At 38.1% G+C, this 15755-nt stretch overlaps 1 protein-coding gene across 1 annotated transcript; it reads left to right on the forward strand.

Moving 5' to 3' along the window:
• The first annotated feature begins 3190 nt into the window (after positions 1–3190).
• On the forward strand, positions 3191–7994 carry cd40 (CD40 molecule, TNF receptor superfamily member 5). Its single transcript, XM_080444496.1, has 9 exons — positions 3191–3353; positions 4452–4539; positions 5287–5412; positions 5502–5645; positions 6127–6202; positions 6595–6653; positions 7238–7333; positions 7498–7517; positions 7684–7994. The coding sequence occupies exons 1-9, from the start codon at positions 3318–3320 to the stop codon at positions 7972–7974; spliced, it is 936 nt and encodes a 311-aa protein (XP_080300622.1). The 5' UTR covers positions 3191–3317; the 3' UTR covers positions 7975–7994.
• Positions 7995–15755: the final 7761 nt, after the last annotated feature.

Consider the following 15755-nt stretch of genomic DNA (forward strand, 5'->3'; position numbering starts at 1 on the left):
CACCTAACAGGTAATACACGCCCCCCCGCCTGACATGAACTTCGCCGTATGACCAGCGTGGGGCGTTGCCATATTGGCTTTTTATAAGCGACTTTGGGCTTGTTTCTTTGTGAAGTTGCTTGTAAATATTGGTAGTTGCAGGTTGCGTTTTTTTGGGCTTAATGTTTCTAAAGTGTAGTTGCTTGTTTCCTAATGTTGTTTAAACAAGTGGTTCTCAAACATGTTCATGGCAAGGACCCCCTGATTATATGTATTTGTCCGTGGGCCCCCCATCTAAAAATATATATGTACCCGTATCAGATTTGTGTTTCAAAAATATTCAAAAATTCAACCATTTTTTTTTGTTGAAAAGATGAAAACAGCAGATCTAGTAGTAGATCGGCTATTTTCAAATAGCCGTAGCCGTCGCTTCTTTTGGGCTTGTTTTCATAGACCTGTCTGCTTGTTTCCTTCGCTAAACCTGGCAACACTGGTCGTGCACCGAAAATAGCCGATTTACAAATCTCACAACGTATCCCCATGTGATGCATTGTGAGCTTGTATATCTATTATTTTCTGGAATTTCTGCACGCGACATCGCGACTGAGGTATGGACGCGCGTTTCAACATGCAGACTAGCCAGAAGAACTGGACCCTCTGCTGTGACCAGTTTAGTCGTTTTTCCAGTTGAGAGAAAGATATTGATCAGATGGATACTAGGTCATTGGCAGTGGTGGAAAAAGTACTCACATTTCTTCAATAGGTAAAAGTATCAACTGCAATGTCGAAATAAGTATTAAGTCCGGAATTCAAAAATGACTTGAGTAAAAGTACAAAAGTATTGGTAAAAAAAAGTCCAAATGTACTTAAAATACCAAAAGTAGAAAGTACTCGTTATGCAGAATGTCCCATGTCACAAGTTTACAAATGTATAAATTGTATAAAAATCTTTTGAAAATAGCAGATCTACAAGGCAAGCTCACAATGCGTTGCATCGCCAGCCATTGTGAGCTTGTAGATTGGCTATTTTCAAATGGCCGAAAGTGAAGTGGTTAATGTATGTTTTGTAATAATAATCAAAATCTACAAAGTAAGTAGTAGTAACTAAAGTTGTCAAATAATTGTAGTGGAGTAAAAAATACAGTATTTGCCTCTGAGATGTAGCCTAGTGGTGGAGTAGAAGTATTGAAAATTGAAAACACACCTCAAAAGTGTACTTAAGTACAGTACTTGTACTTCGTTACTTTACACCACTGCTAGATCTGTTATTTTCTGCACGCGACATCGCGACTGAGGTATGGACACGCGTTTCAACCATAGAGTTAAGGTTTTAAAATGCAGGATAGCCAGAAGAACTGGACCTTCCTGCTGTGACCCATTTGTGGTTTTTCCAGTTCAGAGAAAGCTAAGCTATTGATCAGAGGGATACAGGGTATAAGTGGGCACTATAGACATCTGGGCACCTCGATTACAATTTCTTATTTTGTACAAAATGTTTTTTTTAAAAAAAAGATAATTATAATAAATGGTCTTAAGTAATGTAAAGTAGGCCTATACATGATGCACATGGTACATCATCATCAGACTTAATTTAATCCTTCAACTTCTTGTTTATGCCCCAAAATGACTGGATATACAGGTTTTGTGACAATTTGTTGCAATTGTAGAAATATTAGACCTTGATTGACGAATGTTTAAGCATGTTCTATCATGCATAGCTACTTACTTTACATAAAACATTTTCCAAATATCTTATTTTTTTACATTTTGGAAAAGATAGCCAATTTAAAACCGAGGTGCCAACTCTTCCTTGGTGTCCACCTATGCTGTTACCGATCAAGATCACCTGTCTAATACAGTAATAAAGGGGATTTTCCAAACATTATATTTGATGGTACATTCCCTGAGGAACATGGGGATCCCCTTTATAAAGATTTAAATCTTTGGTTTTTCATTTAGCCTTATCGTCATTTCCAGAAATACAAAAAGGCTAATCCACCCTTTATTAACTCGTATAGCAGCTACAGCCTGCACCTTATGAAGTCTATTTAACAGCAATCTGGGAACCCATTGCCAAATAAAAAGGAAAAACAGTGCCCTCTGCTGTTTTTTACTCTAGCTCATTAATTTAACAGTGACGTATGTCCAGAGGTGGACGAAGTACTCGACCTGTACTTGAGTAGAGTACAGATACTCCTGGTCAAATTTACTCCACTCCACTAAGTAAAAGTAGCTCAGTCAAAATGTTACTCAAGTAAGAGTAAAAAAGTAATTGCTTTTAAATATACGTAAGTATTAAAAAATACTACAACGTACAAGTAAAAGTAAAAGTAGTAGTAGCCTACATTTCTTAATTTTTATATTGATGAATTGCTGTAATGTTTTCTCAATGAATAGGACCATGTAACTCTTGTATCAGTGAAGTAACTCTGAAACCACCTGCACTGCATGGCATGCACGTTTTTGATACAATACAGAAAAGGGAATTGATCTGCCTATCATCCCTTCTTAACAACGAGAGTTTGAACACCGAGCGAGAGTAGCCCTGCTGCTGCTGACGAGCAGAGAGGGAAGCCACAGACAAGGTGGCGTGTGTGTGAGAGCAGAAGTGTGGCCTTTTAGGGAAGAAAAAAAACCCAACCTAAAAGTACCCCGTACTTTACAGCCTTCCCTTCCTAGAAATAGTATAAGTATAAAAAAAGTACAGATCCTCAGAATCTGTACTTAAGTACAGTAGGCCTACTCAAGTACATTTACTCCATTACTGTCCACCACCAAATGTCTAACCCATGACCATGAATGGATACACGTCCAGTGGACACCTAAACCGAATACCCTGACTGTCCTGAATGGGAATCGACTTATTATAATAATAATAATAATAATAATAATAATAATAATAATAATAATAATAATAATAAACTTTATATGTATATCATTTTTCATGACATCAAATGCAGCCCAAAGTGCTTTACATAAAACAAAGAGATCAACAAAAGAAAAACAACACAATATTAAAGAAGTTTAAAAACAATAAGATCAAAAACATGATCAAGAACAAATTAATATCTCATCTGACCAGTTGGGGGCTTTCTCCCTCTCGCTTATTACACAATACCTGAGAGTCATGAAACTCCGAGCATTTTGGAGAATTCACGTGGTCACATTATTTATTTGTAAAGGCACTGGCCACTGGGAAATTACCCATTTAGATCATCTCTCTTCTACACGCCCTGTGGGAAGTTGTTCCTTATAACAGCGATCCAGCAGCGATCAGAGCACCTGCATCTGCTGCACCATAGAAAGGCAGCCAGGATATTCATTGACCATTGACCACGATGCACTCGCTGATTATAGTACTATCTATTTTCATGGTAAGTCATCAATATGCTTGGAATTACATTTAGTAAAAAAAATAGACAGTCTTGCTAAACAACTGTTTAAAAAAAAGCTGAAGCACGTGATAGCCGTTTGCGTTGTCATTTCGTTTTGTTTTATGTTTCACTTGAATAGCTACTAACTAAACATGCACCGGGAAAACAATGTGTTTGATAGTTAGAGAATTCATGAGCAACCTATAGCTATTAGGCTATAAGTCTACATTTTCGGTATTTGAAAAGGCATATCAAGTCGTAGCCCTGATACATGACCGTCAGTCATGGATGAACTTCTACACAGTGTTTGCACTTTCTCCCTTTTTGGCCCGTACTTACTACATCAACATAAACGTTCAGATTTCAAATATAAAGTGCTTAACCTATGGCCACGGATGTTATTATTATGTACGGGCTCTCAGAAGTACCCGTATCTTTCGTAGTGTTCAATGAAAAGCATTTTAATCCGATTGGTGGCTATTTTCTCCATTATGCTTTCAACCACGCGACCCTATCGGTTGGGAGGTGTATTGCACTCTGATACATTACAACTCTATGAGAAAATGACCACCGATTGGATTAAAAGGCTTTTTATTTAACAATACGGAAGATAAGGGTACTTCTGAGGAGCCGTACATAATTGTAACTACTGTGGCCATGGGGTAAGCACTTTATATTATATGATAAATATATGAACGTTTATGTAGATGTACGGGCCAAAAAGTGCAAACACTATGTTGAAGTTCATCCATGACGGTCATGACAGATGACCAACTTGCTTCACATCTGCTACTTTCACTTTCGATTTCAAATAACTGCGTTGGTTGTAGCTTGTAGGCAAGCACTACATGCAGAAAAACTATAATTCTAAAAGATAAAGAGTTAATTCCGTTTATAGCAGTAGGGCTATAGCTTATTAATAAGAGAAAGCACACATACATCCTTACATTTGAAACAATAGCTCGTAAAATGTTGGGGACTTTCCGCCACGCCCCTCCTTTCTGGCTGGTCTTCTAGGGGGATTTGTTTGTGCTGTGGTTTATTGAATGTGATTCATAAACTTACTGTATGTGTCTGTATGACATCATGTTTCAACAGGTGCTGACTGTTGCTGCAGCTGTACCCTCGTGTGATCCACTTACTCAATATGAGAATGAGGACAAGTGTTGCAAAAAGTGTGGTCCAGGTAGGCTATTATAATAACAGACTGCAAAGATTGAAGATTCAATTAATGAAACATTTGATTTGGTGTGACAAAACAATAGGCCTAGAATTAGGACAACAGGGCGATTCTAGGAACAGACTTGTAGGAGAAAAGTTGTGGTCATGATTCTGGAACAGACTTGTAGCCACTGGATAACCAATCTGGGAATCCATTTGCTGTTAGCAGAATCTGTCTTGAGAGATTACTGGTCTGGATAACAAACCATTACAACATTAATTATTACAACATACATTATTACATTACATTATTGTTAGCTACCTCCTGAGCCCCTGCTGTCACATTAAGGCGAGTTAGAAATGTGTGTCTAAAAGTGTCTTTAAAAAGTGTCTAAAAACAAACCTGCACAGGCTGGAAGTGAAATTACAGGGACTTGTTTTATGAGTATCAAAACAAAACTACTGATGGGGAAATATATTTCTGGAGGACAGCTGAGAATGCCTGAAACACATGTAAAGTTACGAAATATGGCATGCTAAACTGTTAAAAACACAGTGGTCACTGAAGATGAAAGTAATTTCCCCTTATCAACCCCACATTTGCAGGCATACTGTCAACATAAGTGGGGAACTTTGTTTCAATTATAATTCTTTTTTAGGGGTGCTGTCGACATGCTTGAGCACCCCTATAACGGGTCTAAAATACGTAGATAAAATACACATACACACACACAAGTCAAGTTGATTAATATGTCTATACTTCTGTTAACAGGGACAAGGATGGACTTAGGGACAAGTAATTGTCAGGACCCTCTGTGTAAGCCATGCAAGGATGATGAGTACCAGACGGGCTACACCGTAGAGAAGACCTGTAACCTTCATGATTACTGCGACAACAGTGAGACTTCTGCAATGCTTTCTAAAACATATCCAAATATGAGCAGACCTCCATGATTGTGAGAGTAAAGCCTGTATTTATTCTTACAGATAAAAACAAGGAGTCTGCCAGTCGGAGCACGACAAGTAAAGGCACTTGCAGGTGTAAGACAGGATACCATTGCGCAGGTGTCGACTGCATAACATGTGAACTGCATACTATTTGTAGCGAGGGACATCGGATTCAATTCAGAGGTATAGAATAAATATGCAATAGCCTACATATCATTGCTGTCGGGTGGAAACCTTGTATGTCCAAAAATCGTGCTTTTCAGGGAATAAAAAAAAGAACCTGCGTTCCAATGGATCTATGTATTATTTAGTCAACCTCTTGTGAATACTTCTCATTGGTTAAATATTGACAAAACCCACAGACAGACATAACCACTTTCAACCTTTCCCTATTTTGGGCATGTAAACATTTAAAAAAATGTTCAACCAGATCTAAATAGATCTACAAGCTCACAACCCATAGCATTGTGACATGTTGTGACCTTGTATATGTATATTATACTGTCATACTATATAAGTATAAAAAAGGGTATTTATGAAAAAACTAAAAGGTGAAATATGGATTTTACAAGGTTTATGACCAACAGCAACTATATGCAACACTTACTTACTGTATAATGTAGTGAATGACGTAAATTGCATTTTGTCATGTGTGGAAATCTAGGCAACCACAGCCATGACACAGTGTGCCAGAAATGCCCCCCAGATACAGTCTCCGATGGGACCTCGGAGAAGTGCAAGTGAGTGTACAATACCATTAATATACTGACTGTAGTGTATGTGTATGTGTATAATGGACTACTGATATGATCTGGTTCATTAATGTACTGGACAGTACATTCGTAATTAAGACAGATAGGGTCACTGATATTTGGAAAGTTGTTTAGCAAAGGAGAAGCTGAAGAACTATATAAAACTGGGATGCATGGTTTGATGCACTGATAATAGCCAAAACCATCAGATTAATAAAATATTGCTATAACCTGGACAACATTAATTCATTGATGTCCACTGAGCATAGTCCCCACCAATTTTCTGATCAAATGAACCAAATATTTCACATGGAAAAAATATGAAGAATAATGCATTCTGCTTGAATAACACATACTGTAATTCTTTGATAAATGTATAGTTGTGAGCCAGGACATCGAGCTAAAACACAAGGATCACCCTCATCTGACACAATTTGTGGTAAGTCTGTGAAAATCTGTGTTCACCTTCAGGGTTGCAGTTAGATCCTACCTACTGTATGCAAAGTGAAACTAGTGTGGGTGATGCAGAAGTAGTACAGTACGACTCTTTGGCGGAACTGAAACCTATGTGGTTTCAGTTAGACTAACAGCTCTCACCGCTTACATTACAGTGGCATATGACCACAGCGTTTGTGTTTGTCACAAACAATAAGAAAGTAAGTAAGTAAGTAAAAGTAGCCTTGGGAACCAACCGTGTGGCCATGTGGCCCATATTGCCCTACAAAGCCAAAGTGCAGTAAAGAAACAACTACGCAAAGAATCTAATTGATAAAAAAAGGTAACAAAAAGATAAGTAGTCAATGCTGAGTCAAATATACGATGCAATGCAACATATTGTGAGATTGTAGATTGACTATTTTCATAGTATAAACTTTAAATTAACACTCAGGACTTTGCTGGATATTTTTTTTACTCTGGGCAATCATTGACATAAATCGGGAAACAGAAATACACAGACATATGTGGACATTATAGATGCATTATTATTTTGTGAATATTTCTCTCTTTTTCTGTCCTTCACAGAGAAGGATCCAGCTGAGCATGTCAAATGGATCGTTCCTTTAATCTGCATTCTGTTCCTCTTGATTGTGATTGCGATAGTCATCTATAAATCAAGTGGTACGTTTTGAATACTCTGCATTTACAGCATATTGTATGAATAAGTTTGTAGGTTAAGTCCTTTTGCACACCTACAAACGGACGGAAATGAATAAGTTTGTGAATAATGGATTCAATGGACTAAATATGTTTTATTGTGTCCCTTTTGTGTGTCTTGTATGCAGTATGTAAAGCGAAGGTCAAGGTAAATATTTATCTTGTCTTCATCTTGATTATGAGAACGTGCTGTGTATGTGATTGTACATCACATACACAGCAATAATTTAATTGTAATTAATGAACATTTTAATGACCAATAATTTAAATGTTCATTAATTACCAGTAGTTGTTAATGGTATTTTACTCTCCAGAGCTGTGTGGAGTCATGTCGGCACGGAGCAGAGGATAAGCCTGAAGCCAACCCAACAGTTGATCAACACATTGAACTGGAGTCTGAGGAGAGAGAGCCACAGCAGGAAGACAGTCAAGACACCAAGACACCGGAGGAAAACGTTGAGGATCAGCATAACGAGCAACTGAGCGAACCTCTGATTTCTAACGAGACTGAGAACGGAAATATGGTCGCACAGGAGGACGGCAAATGTGAACCCCTCTCGCGGCAAGAATCACAAACACAAGAATCAACTGCTTCATATAAATAATGAAACAGACTGGTTGCTCATCTCCTTGTTGGCTCAATTTGTTTATAATTTCTTTGTTATTATTATCATATTATTTTGGCACGGATGAAAAACACTCGCCTAACACCGCAGAGGCCCAGGTTCGATTCCCAACAGTGGTGCTTCCAGCTTGGCCAGTCAAAGCGGTGTAGTTGTTGCTGCATTAGAGACTCCTACTGGTTGGTCAGAGAGACTGTTCAACAGGACGGGGAGGTCTTGGGGGGATAGTGTGAACTTCTGCTCACCTTATGCTCACTGTCAGGTGAAAAGAAGTGGCGGATGGTGTTTATGTGTATCAGAGGTGGCACATAGGTGTCACTACACTCTCCACAGACCTACAGTAGGAGTTGACAGTGATATGGACCGCAGTTCACATAGGGGGAAATTACAATGCCTAAATTGGGGATACATTTTATGAAGACAACCTGTTGGGCATATCTGCCTTGAAATGTAAAATATGCTTAATTTTGGTTTTGATTAAGCATATTTTCAATTCGATGTGTTTTTATTTCAATGTGCTAGTATTTTGAAGCATAAAGTAAAAATGTGTGGGAATTCTTTATCATATGGATATATCATATCATACAGTGAACTGTGTGGGTTTATGATGCTATTTTTGTGGCATGGTGGCCCTGGTGTTGTGAGATTATAACCTTGTTTATCCAAACCCCTGCCTAGGTCATTCGGGAAAGTGAGATCTTTGGATGGTTGCATACATAGAATACAATAGAATTTGTCATGAATATATGCAAAAAGAGGAGAAAATGTGTTGCACACTTTTCTTGATCAAGTTTTATCATTATACTCTGATCAGCACCTTTCCAATATACCTGCTTTGTGTTTATTTTTATTTTTATTATCTGTACATAAATCATTTTCAACTTCTTAACCAGTTAAGTCCTACCGTATATAGCCTACTTCGAACGACAAATAGGGAAAATAGCCAATCTACAAGCTCACAATGCATTGCATCATGTGTTGTGAGGCTTTAGATCTTTTTTTTAATTGTGCCCTCAATAGGTATACGGTTAAAGTGGTTAATGACAACCTACAATGTGTAAAAAGGTTTGTCAGAAACAGTCCTGTCATCCAACTTAAACCCGGAGCCGCAGCATTTGTTAGTGTGAATTTTGTGATGTCATCAGCATTTCATATATTTATTTTTTTAGATTATCACTACTTTCACAAAATGACATTCTGCCATGTCTTCACTAATATGTGTTGTGAGCTTGTAGATAGACATTTTTGAATTATTGTTAGAATAAAAATATTTATCAACATTGAATTTTTCTTTTCAGATTAAAACTACAAGATTAAATACTTAATTACTTCTGCCAATATTTTCTTCACTACTTTTTACGTTTTATGTTTGCCTTAAAATAAAATTATATGGAAATTATTCATCAATTTCAGAACACATTTGTGCTGTCTTGGAAAGGTTATTATTGCTTTCCTATTTGTAGTACATGAAAGTATATGGCATGATTAAGACTGTGGTTATAACTAATTATGAAGGGTTGTTGTAATTATGATGGCTCAGTAGAGATTCTATTCTGTAGTCGAAAATGTAGTAACTCCTTTTTACCACAAGTGGGAGCTAGAGTGTCATTGAATAATCGTCAGCGCCAAGAAACTGCTTTGTAAATATGTATATTGTATCGGAAATATCTACCACAGTGTCATTATTTATTAGCACTGGCGTTGTTTATGACCATAATCTGTATATTTTCCTTGACAAAGGTAGGCCCATATCCTACATCCTTAAAGAATTTGAGTATTGAGTTGTCTATAAATGGAAGGGGGGGGGGGGCATGTGTGTCTTCCTCACCAATTGTAGATTTAGAGAGATTTATGTCAATCAATTTGGGTGTGAATGCCGGTTCCAATTCCTTGTTTTGTATTTTGGGCCCTTTTATTTACATTTGGTGCCTTTACTAGTCAAATTAAAACTGAATTAAATTAAAGGTATTGCGATATTTTTTGGGATAAAACAAAACGTTTTGTGTTAAAAGGTCAAAGCTCTATATTCTGATAGTAATCATTGCTGTATATTGTTCAGTCACAGGGGTCTCCCTGTCTCTCCAGCTCTTTAATAAACAGAGATAAAATACATGTCAGCCTGAGCCAATCAGGAGAGAGTACCCATTTATCAGCTTCATTTTTATAGTGTTCCAGTTCCAATTTTGTCCCTACCTGAAAATGCATTTTCTGTTTAATACAGAACTTGGTGAGAGACATGGTGACTCTCATAGATTATAGAGCTATTAACACTAATATTTTTAACCAAATATTTTTTACCGTACATTTAAAGCGTAAGCACTGTAGCATGTTCTATTTTATACACATGAAAGAGACAATAAAAGCAGAAGCTTCAGGTGGAGCTATATTCTGCTCTCTGTATGTTTCTGTTTGCAGGGATTTGAAGAGGTGAGGCAGAGACAACTGTTCATTTGGCTCCACTCGTTATCTGTATTAATGGAGGAATACTTTGAATTTAGAAACAATGCAGACTGCAGAGTGAACAATCCAAATGTTTTATAAGACCTTTGTGTGCATGGGGATCTCATCTTAAACAAGCTTAGTGCTTAATGAGCCTCCAAGTTTAGTAGACCTTGTATTGTGAATTTGTACTTCCATGTACTGATGTTCTCATGTCTTACAAAGTAGCCTACATCAATCAATCAACATGTGGCTCGCTTGTTGGTGCTCTGCTCGTTTGATTTGGGTATCAGACCCCCCCCCCCCCCACACACACACACACACACACACACACACACACACACACACACACACACACACACATCATGGAATTGAGGACTAATCTAGACTAAATCCCTCCTCAATTATCCAAAAGGTATCACCCTTGCAGAGAAAAAAAGCTTGATGAAGTGAAGATCCAATAAGACATGTAAACATTATAGCTACCACATGAAAATGATTGGCTTGGAACCCATGCATGCATATTACAACGTATTAGTGCTTTTGTTTGTTGGGACCCAAATTAGGCCTGCATCCCACACTTGCCTTGGGCCTATGTGGATGAAATAACAACGAATAATTAAATAAATCCTACATTTGTCAATGCCAGATCTTAATCAGAAACACATAGGCCTAATTTAATTGGATTTATTGATTGGAGAAAATACTACTTCCTTTTAAATTGTCCCGTTGTGGGTTAATACATTGTTAAAAAATACTGTATATATTTTTAATTGATTCCCTTGCATTCATATGCATTAAAGTATGCAAGGGATATTTATAAGAAACAAAGCACTTATATGGTGGCCTAGGCCTATACTTTACCTGTATGTCAGGTAAAGTAAGTCACTCTGGATTGAGAGCTAAATGTCTAAACTGTAAACTGTATGTTTGTGTCCCAAAATGTATGGCTTTGCATGAAAGTTCTATCATTAAGGCAACTTACAAATAAAGTGATGCAAATCAAAATAAAAGCAAGTCAAATCAAACAAATATCATATCGTTTGTAGTATTTTATTTAATCAAAAAAATATTTCTTGATAATAAGACAGACAATATAATTTACAGAGTGGCAATTGAAAAAATACATCTATAGATTTATGTACAGCAACATACATTTTGTCTTTGGTCTCAAAATACTCAGGTCTTGTCGGGTCAGCAAAGGTAAAGAAGGATTCCAATGCCAGCGATTTGAAACTTTATAAAGTGCAAAAGACGCTAATAATGTCAGAATTATTGTCATGCTGGTTTACAGAAGTTCATGCATGTTATAACATGTAGGAATATACAGTCCGTTCCTTGAAGCCCAGTCGGCCCATAGTCTACCAACGTCTGTGCTTGTTGGGTGATGATAATAGTTTTCTACAGGTTTTCTCACAATCTCAGACGTGGCCGTTTCTGCCAGGGACCATATTTTGGGTTTTTGGGAAGCTGTGTCCTCTTTCATTTTCAAGTCAGATGGACTGTTCTCCTCCAGGCCATCCTTGTCGGTTTTTATCTCAAGTACCAGCTCGCTTTCAGTGGCCTCACTGTGTTGGTGTTGTTGTTGTTGTTGTTGTTGTTGTTGTTCAGGTATCTCCAAACGTGCATCCGAGGTCTTTGAACAGACCACTGAATCTCCCACATCGTCCCTGTCAACTCCATCGAGACCTTGCGGGTCGATCTCATCCTCGTCATCCAGACGACTTTTCTGCAGCGATCCTTCATCATCTTCCTCGCTCTCTTGTGCATCATCATCCTCCTCGTCCGATTTCCCTTTACAAGCCCAGCTGACCCTGTTCTCCTTCTTGAGCCGTCGCCTGGCGTTCGCAAACCACGTGGACACCTGGGTGAGACTCATTTTTGTAATGATGGCCAGCATGATCTTCTCGCCCTTCGTGGGATACGGGTTCTTCAGGTGCTCGTTCAGCCAGGCCTTCAGTGCGCTGGTGCTCTCTCGGGTCGCCACCTTATTGGCGACCCTGTTGGGGTCCTGATCGGTGGTCCCCGGTCGGTACGCTGGGTAGAACGGGGCCCCTCGGGCCAGCAGCGCGTGGTGGTATGGAGAGGCAGCCTTCAGATCAAACGTGTTGTTCTGGAAATGAATAAGAATAACCCGTTAAAACCTTGCATTTATGCGTAAAATCATAAGCATGTTTACGCATTTGTTACGCAAATTACGCATTTGTGCGTAATTACGCACAGCATTAGTTAATTACACGAAACGTTCAATTAATAGGCTAGTGATTACTTATAGAAGCCCTCGTATGACTAAATTATTGTTCTGTGAGTTGTTAGAATAGGTAACAGACAGTGCAGGTATATCACATTCCAGTTGAACTTACCATGTGTGCCATGTGCCTGTGGTGTGGATAGGGGATGAAGTTGTATCCCTGTAGTCCTGGATAAGCCATTGGGACCAGGTGGTGGGATGGCTGTTGCTGTGGCTGGACACCGGCCGGACATCCCAACACCGGCAGCTGGTATCCATGAGTCGACATGCTGATGTTTCTCTCCAAGAGAAAGTTGCTAAATCCAGATGGTGATGCGGGCATGTTTACGTCCCAGCTACAGTCAAGTGTGTGTGTGTGTGTGATCTGAGCTGATCTGCAGTCCTTTATATACACGCCCTCCAGTCAGTCAGTGTGTGTGTGTGTGTGTGTGAGGGGGGGGGGGAGGCGGGGCCCGTCACCGCGTTGACTGACAGCTCCGTTCAAAAGACCCACAGCTTTCACTGCAACAAATCCCATCAAAGCAGCTCTCCTGTTGCTGTTCCTTTTAACGCGTTCGCAAAGAGGCTCAATGTGTGATACTGAAACACATTCAGGTCTTGAGTTGAAAATATTTGAAACTTCATTAGAAATTCACAAGTGTCTCTCTAATAAGGTGAATTCGCTGCTAAAACGTGTTACTCTCCATCATGTCATAAACATGTCATAAACACATGTCATGTTGTCTGATAATTTTAAAAGAAAACGAAAAGCCCTTTTCACTCAATGTTAAAGTAGCCTAAATTTGACACTTATCACGTCTAGACGAGCAGCCAGTGACAGACTTGAAGGTATAATGTTGCATGTGAGTCACACAGGTAGCTGTTGTGTCTGACACCTATATGATAGCCTATCTGTGTAAGTTTGTCCGCAAATCGAATTAATTATCCGAATTACCACTAATTATGCTAATAAAGGAGGAAACCGTTTTCTCTGATGGCTCAGACTTGGAAGTAGGTTGTTTGAGAGATAGGCCGACGATTTTAATCTCATCAATCTTTGTGAGCCCAGGCTATCTGTGAGTTGTAAAACAATTTAAGTGGCTGGTGGTGGAATTAGATTTAGGCCATTCTAAATTCAGACACGTAAAATTACGTAAATTATTTACAAAAAAACAATAGAATGTCACTGTCTCGAGCTAAAAAGTTTGGAAACCAGTGTGAGCCACAGCCACTGGTTCCCAAACTTTTTAGCTAGACCCAAAAGAGACATTTTGGGTGCGTTCGGAAATACAGCACTGAGCGCACTGGCCAATACAAACTAATAGGCGAGTGCGCTCCGGTGTGCAATATCCGAACGCACCCTATATGTCTCCCCAGGACCCAAGCTACTGAATCAATAGCAGATTGATTGATTTAATATTTTATTAGGCAAAAATGTAAACATCACAATTACATGTATAATACTTTGTCTAAAAAAAAAGTCATTGCGGTCTTGTTTCCATTGAGATCAAGCTCACAACTATTTTCACTAGGCTACTTCTTAAACATTTTGTTTTCTAATTTATGGAATTGCTTAGATTTTTCTATTTTGTATTATTATATTTAGATGTTTGGGAATTTTCAATAGAGTTATTTTACCACGTGATCACCCTATATAATTAAGCTATTTTGACACGAGCATGAATGGATAAGAACTGACCTGCCTTTAGGCCATTGGTTCTCAAACTTTTTAGCTCAAGACCCAAATGAGAAATTTGATGTCTCCCCAGGACCCAAGCTAGCGAAAATAACGATCTACAAGCTCAAAACGTTGGGAGCTTGTAGATTGGATATTTACACTATAGGCCTACTTCTTAAACGTGTTTTAAGTTTAACGTTTTCTAATTCAAGGAATTTATTTGATTTAAATGTTTTACTATTTATTCATGACATTCTTTTGAAAAATAATTTTATGTTTTTAAATAATAATGATAAAAAACTAAATGTAAAGGATATTTACTCGTGACCCATAAAACGTGTCCGCGACCCACAAATGGGACCCGACCCACTGTTTGGGAAACAGTGCCTTAGGCCACAACGCACATACCTGTTTTTTCCTCTTTTTGGTCATTTATTCACAGAGCAACAACAAACTCCTTTACATATCGTTGTTTTGGCTAAAGCACATACACTTTCAATGGCCCTCATTAAACGCGGTTAGGTGAAACAGGTGTTGACTAATGTATATGTTAATTGTGAGATAACAGATGCTAATGTACCAGGGGATTGTTAAAGATAGGAGGAGATTACCCTCTCATTCCACTGTCCTTCAAAAGAACCTCAGGTTATTATAATGAGTGTGCTGTAGCTTATACCAGCACTTATTTTGCATATTATTGTATGTCATTGTAGTTGTTCTAATATTGTTATGTTGAAGATGTTCTTTAGTTACTCTATCCCTAGATATTTGAGTAATACCCCCCCCCCCCCACACACACACACACACACACACACACACACACACACACACACACACACACACACACACACACACACACACACACACACACACACACACACACACACACACACACACATACTATCATTATGATTAAATCAAATCAATGGTCAGATCTACCCGTTTCATTATTTTCTCAATCTAGGTTCAACAGTCTATACTTAGAATGCACAGGTATGAAACGCCTTCACACAGTTACATCGTAAAGTTGAACTAAAATGAAACACGAATTAACTGAATGTTTTGAATACATCTCTTAGTAGTCTTCATTATTATTTTTATTATTTTCATTTTTGCTTTGGCAATGTAAACTGTGTAAAATGTGTTTTCTCATACCAATAAAGCCCTCTTGAATTGAACTGAATTGTGGCAAGTTCTCAGTTTTGTTCATGGACCCAATACACATCCTTTGTGCATGTGTTTATCTTATTGAATGACAATTGAATGTGGGAACTATTATGTTTGCCTACATGCATATCATTTTCCCAATATTTTAATTTCAGCATTTTGTATTGTCTCTGGAAACAATGTTTCAATAAATGTCATTAATTAATGTCATTTAATTAAATATAACCCATTTTCCCTTTGCTTCCCCAG

Source organism: Gymnoscopelus braueri (assembly GCF_963280865.1).
Source record: "Gymnoscopelus braueri genome assembly, chromosome: 12".
Lineage (NCBI taxonomy): Eukaryota > Metazoa > Chordata > Actinopteri > Myctophiformes > Myctophidae > Gymnoscopelus > Gymnoscopelus braueri.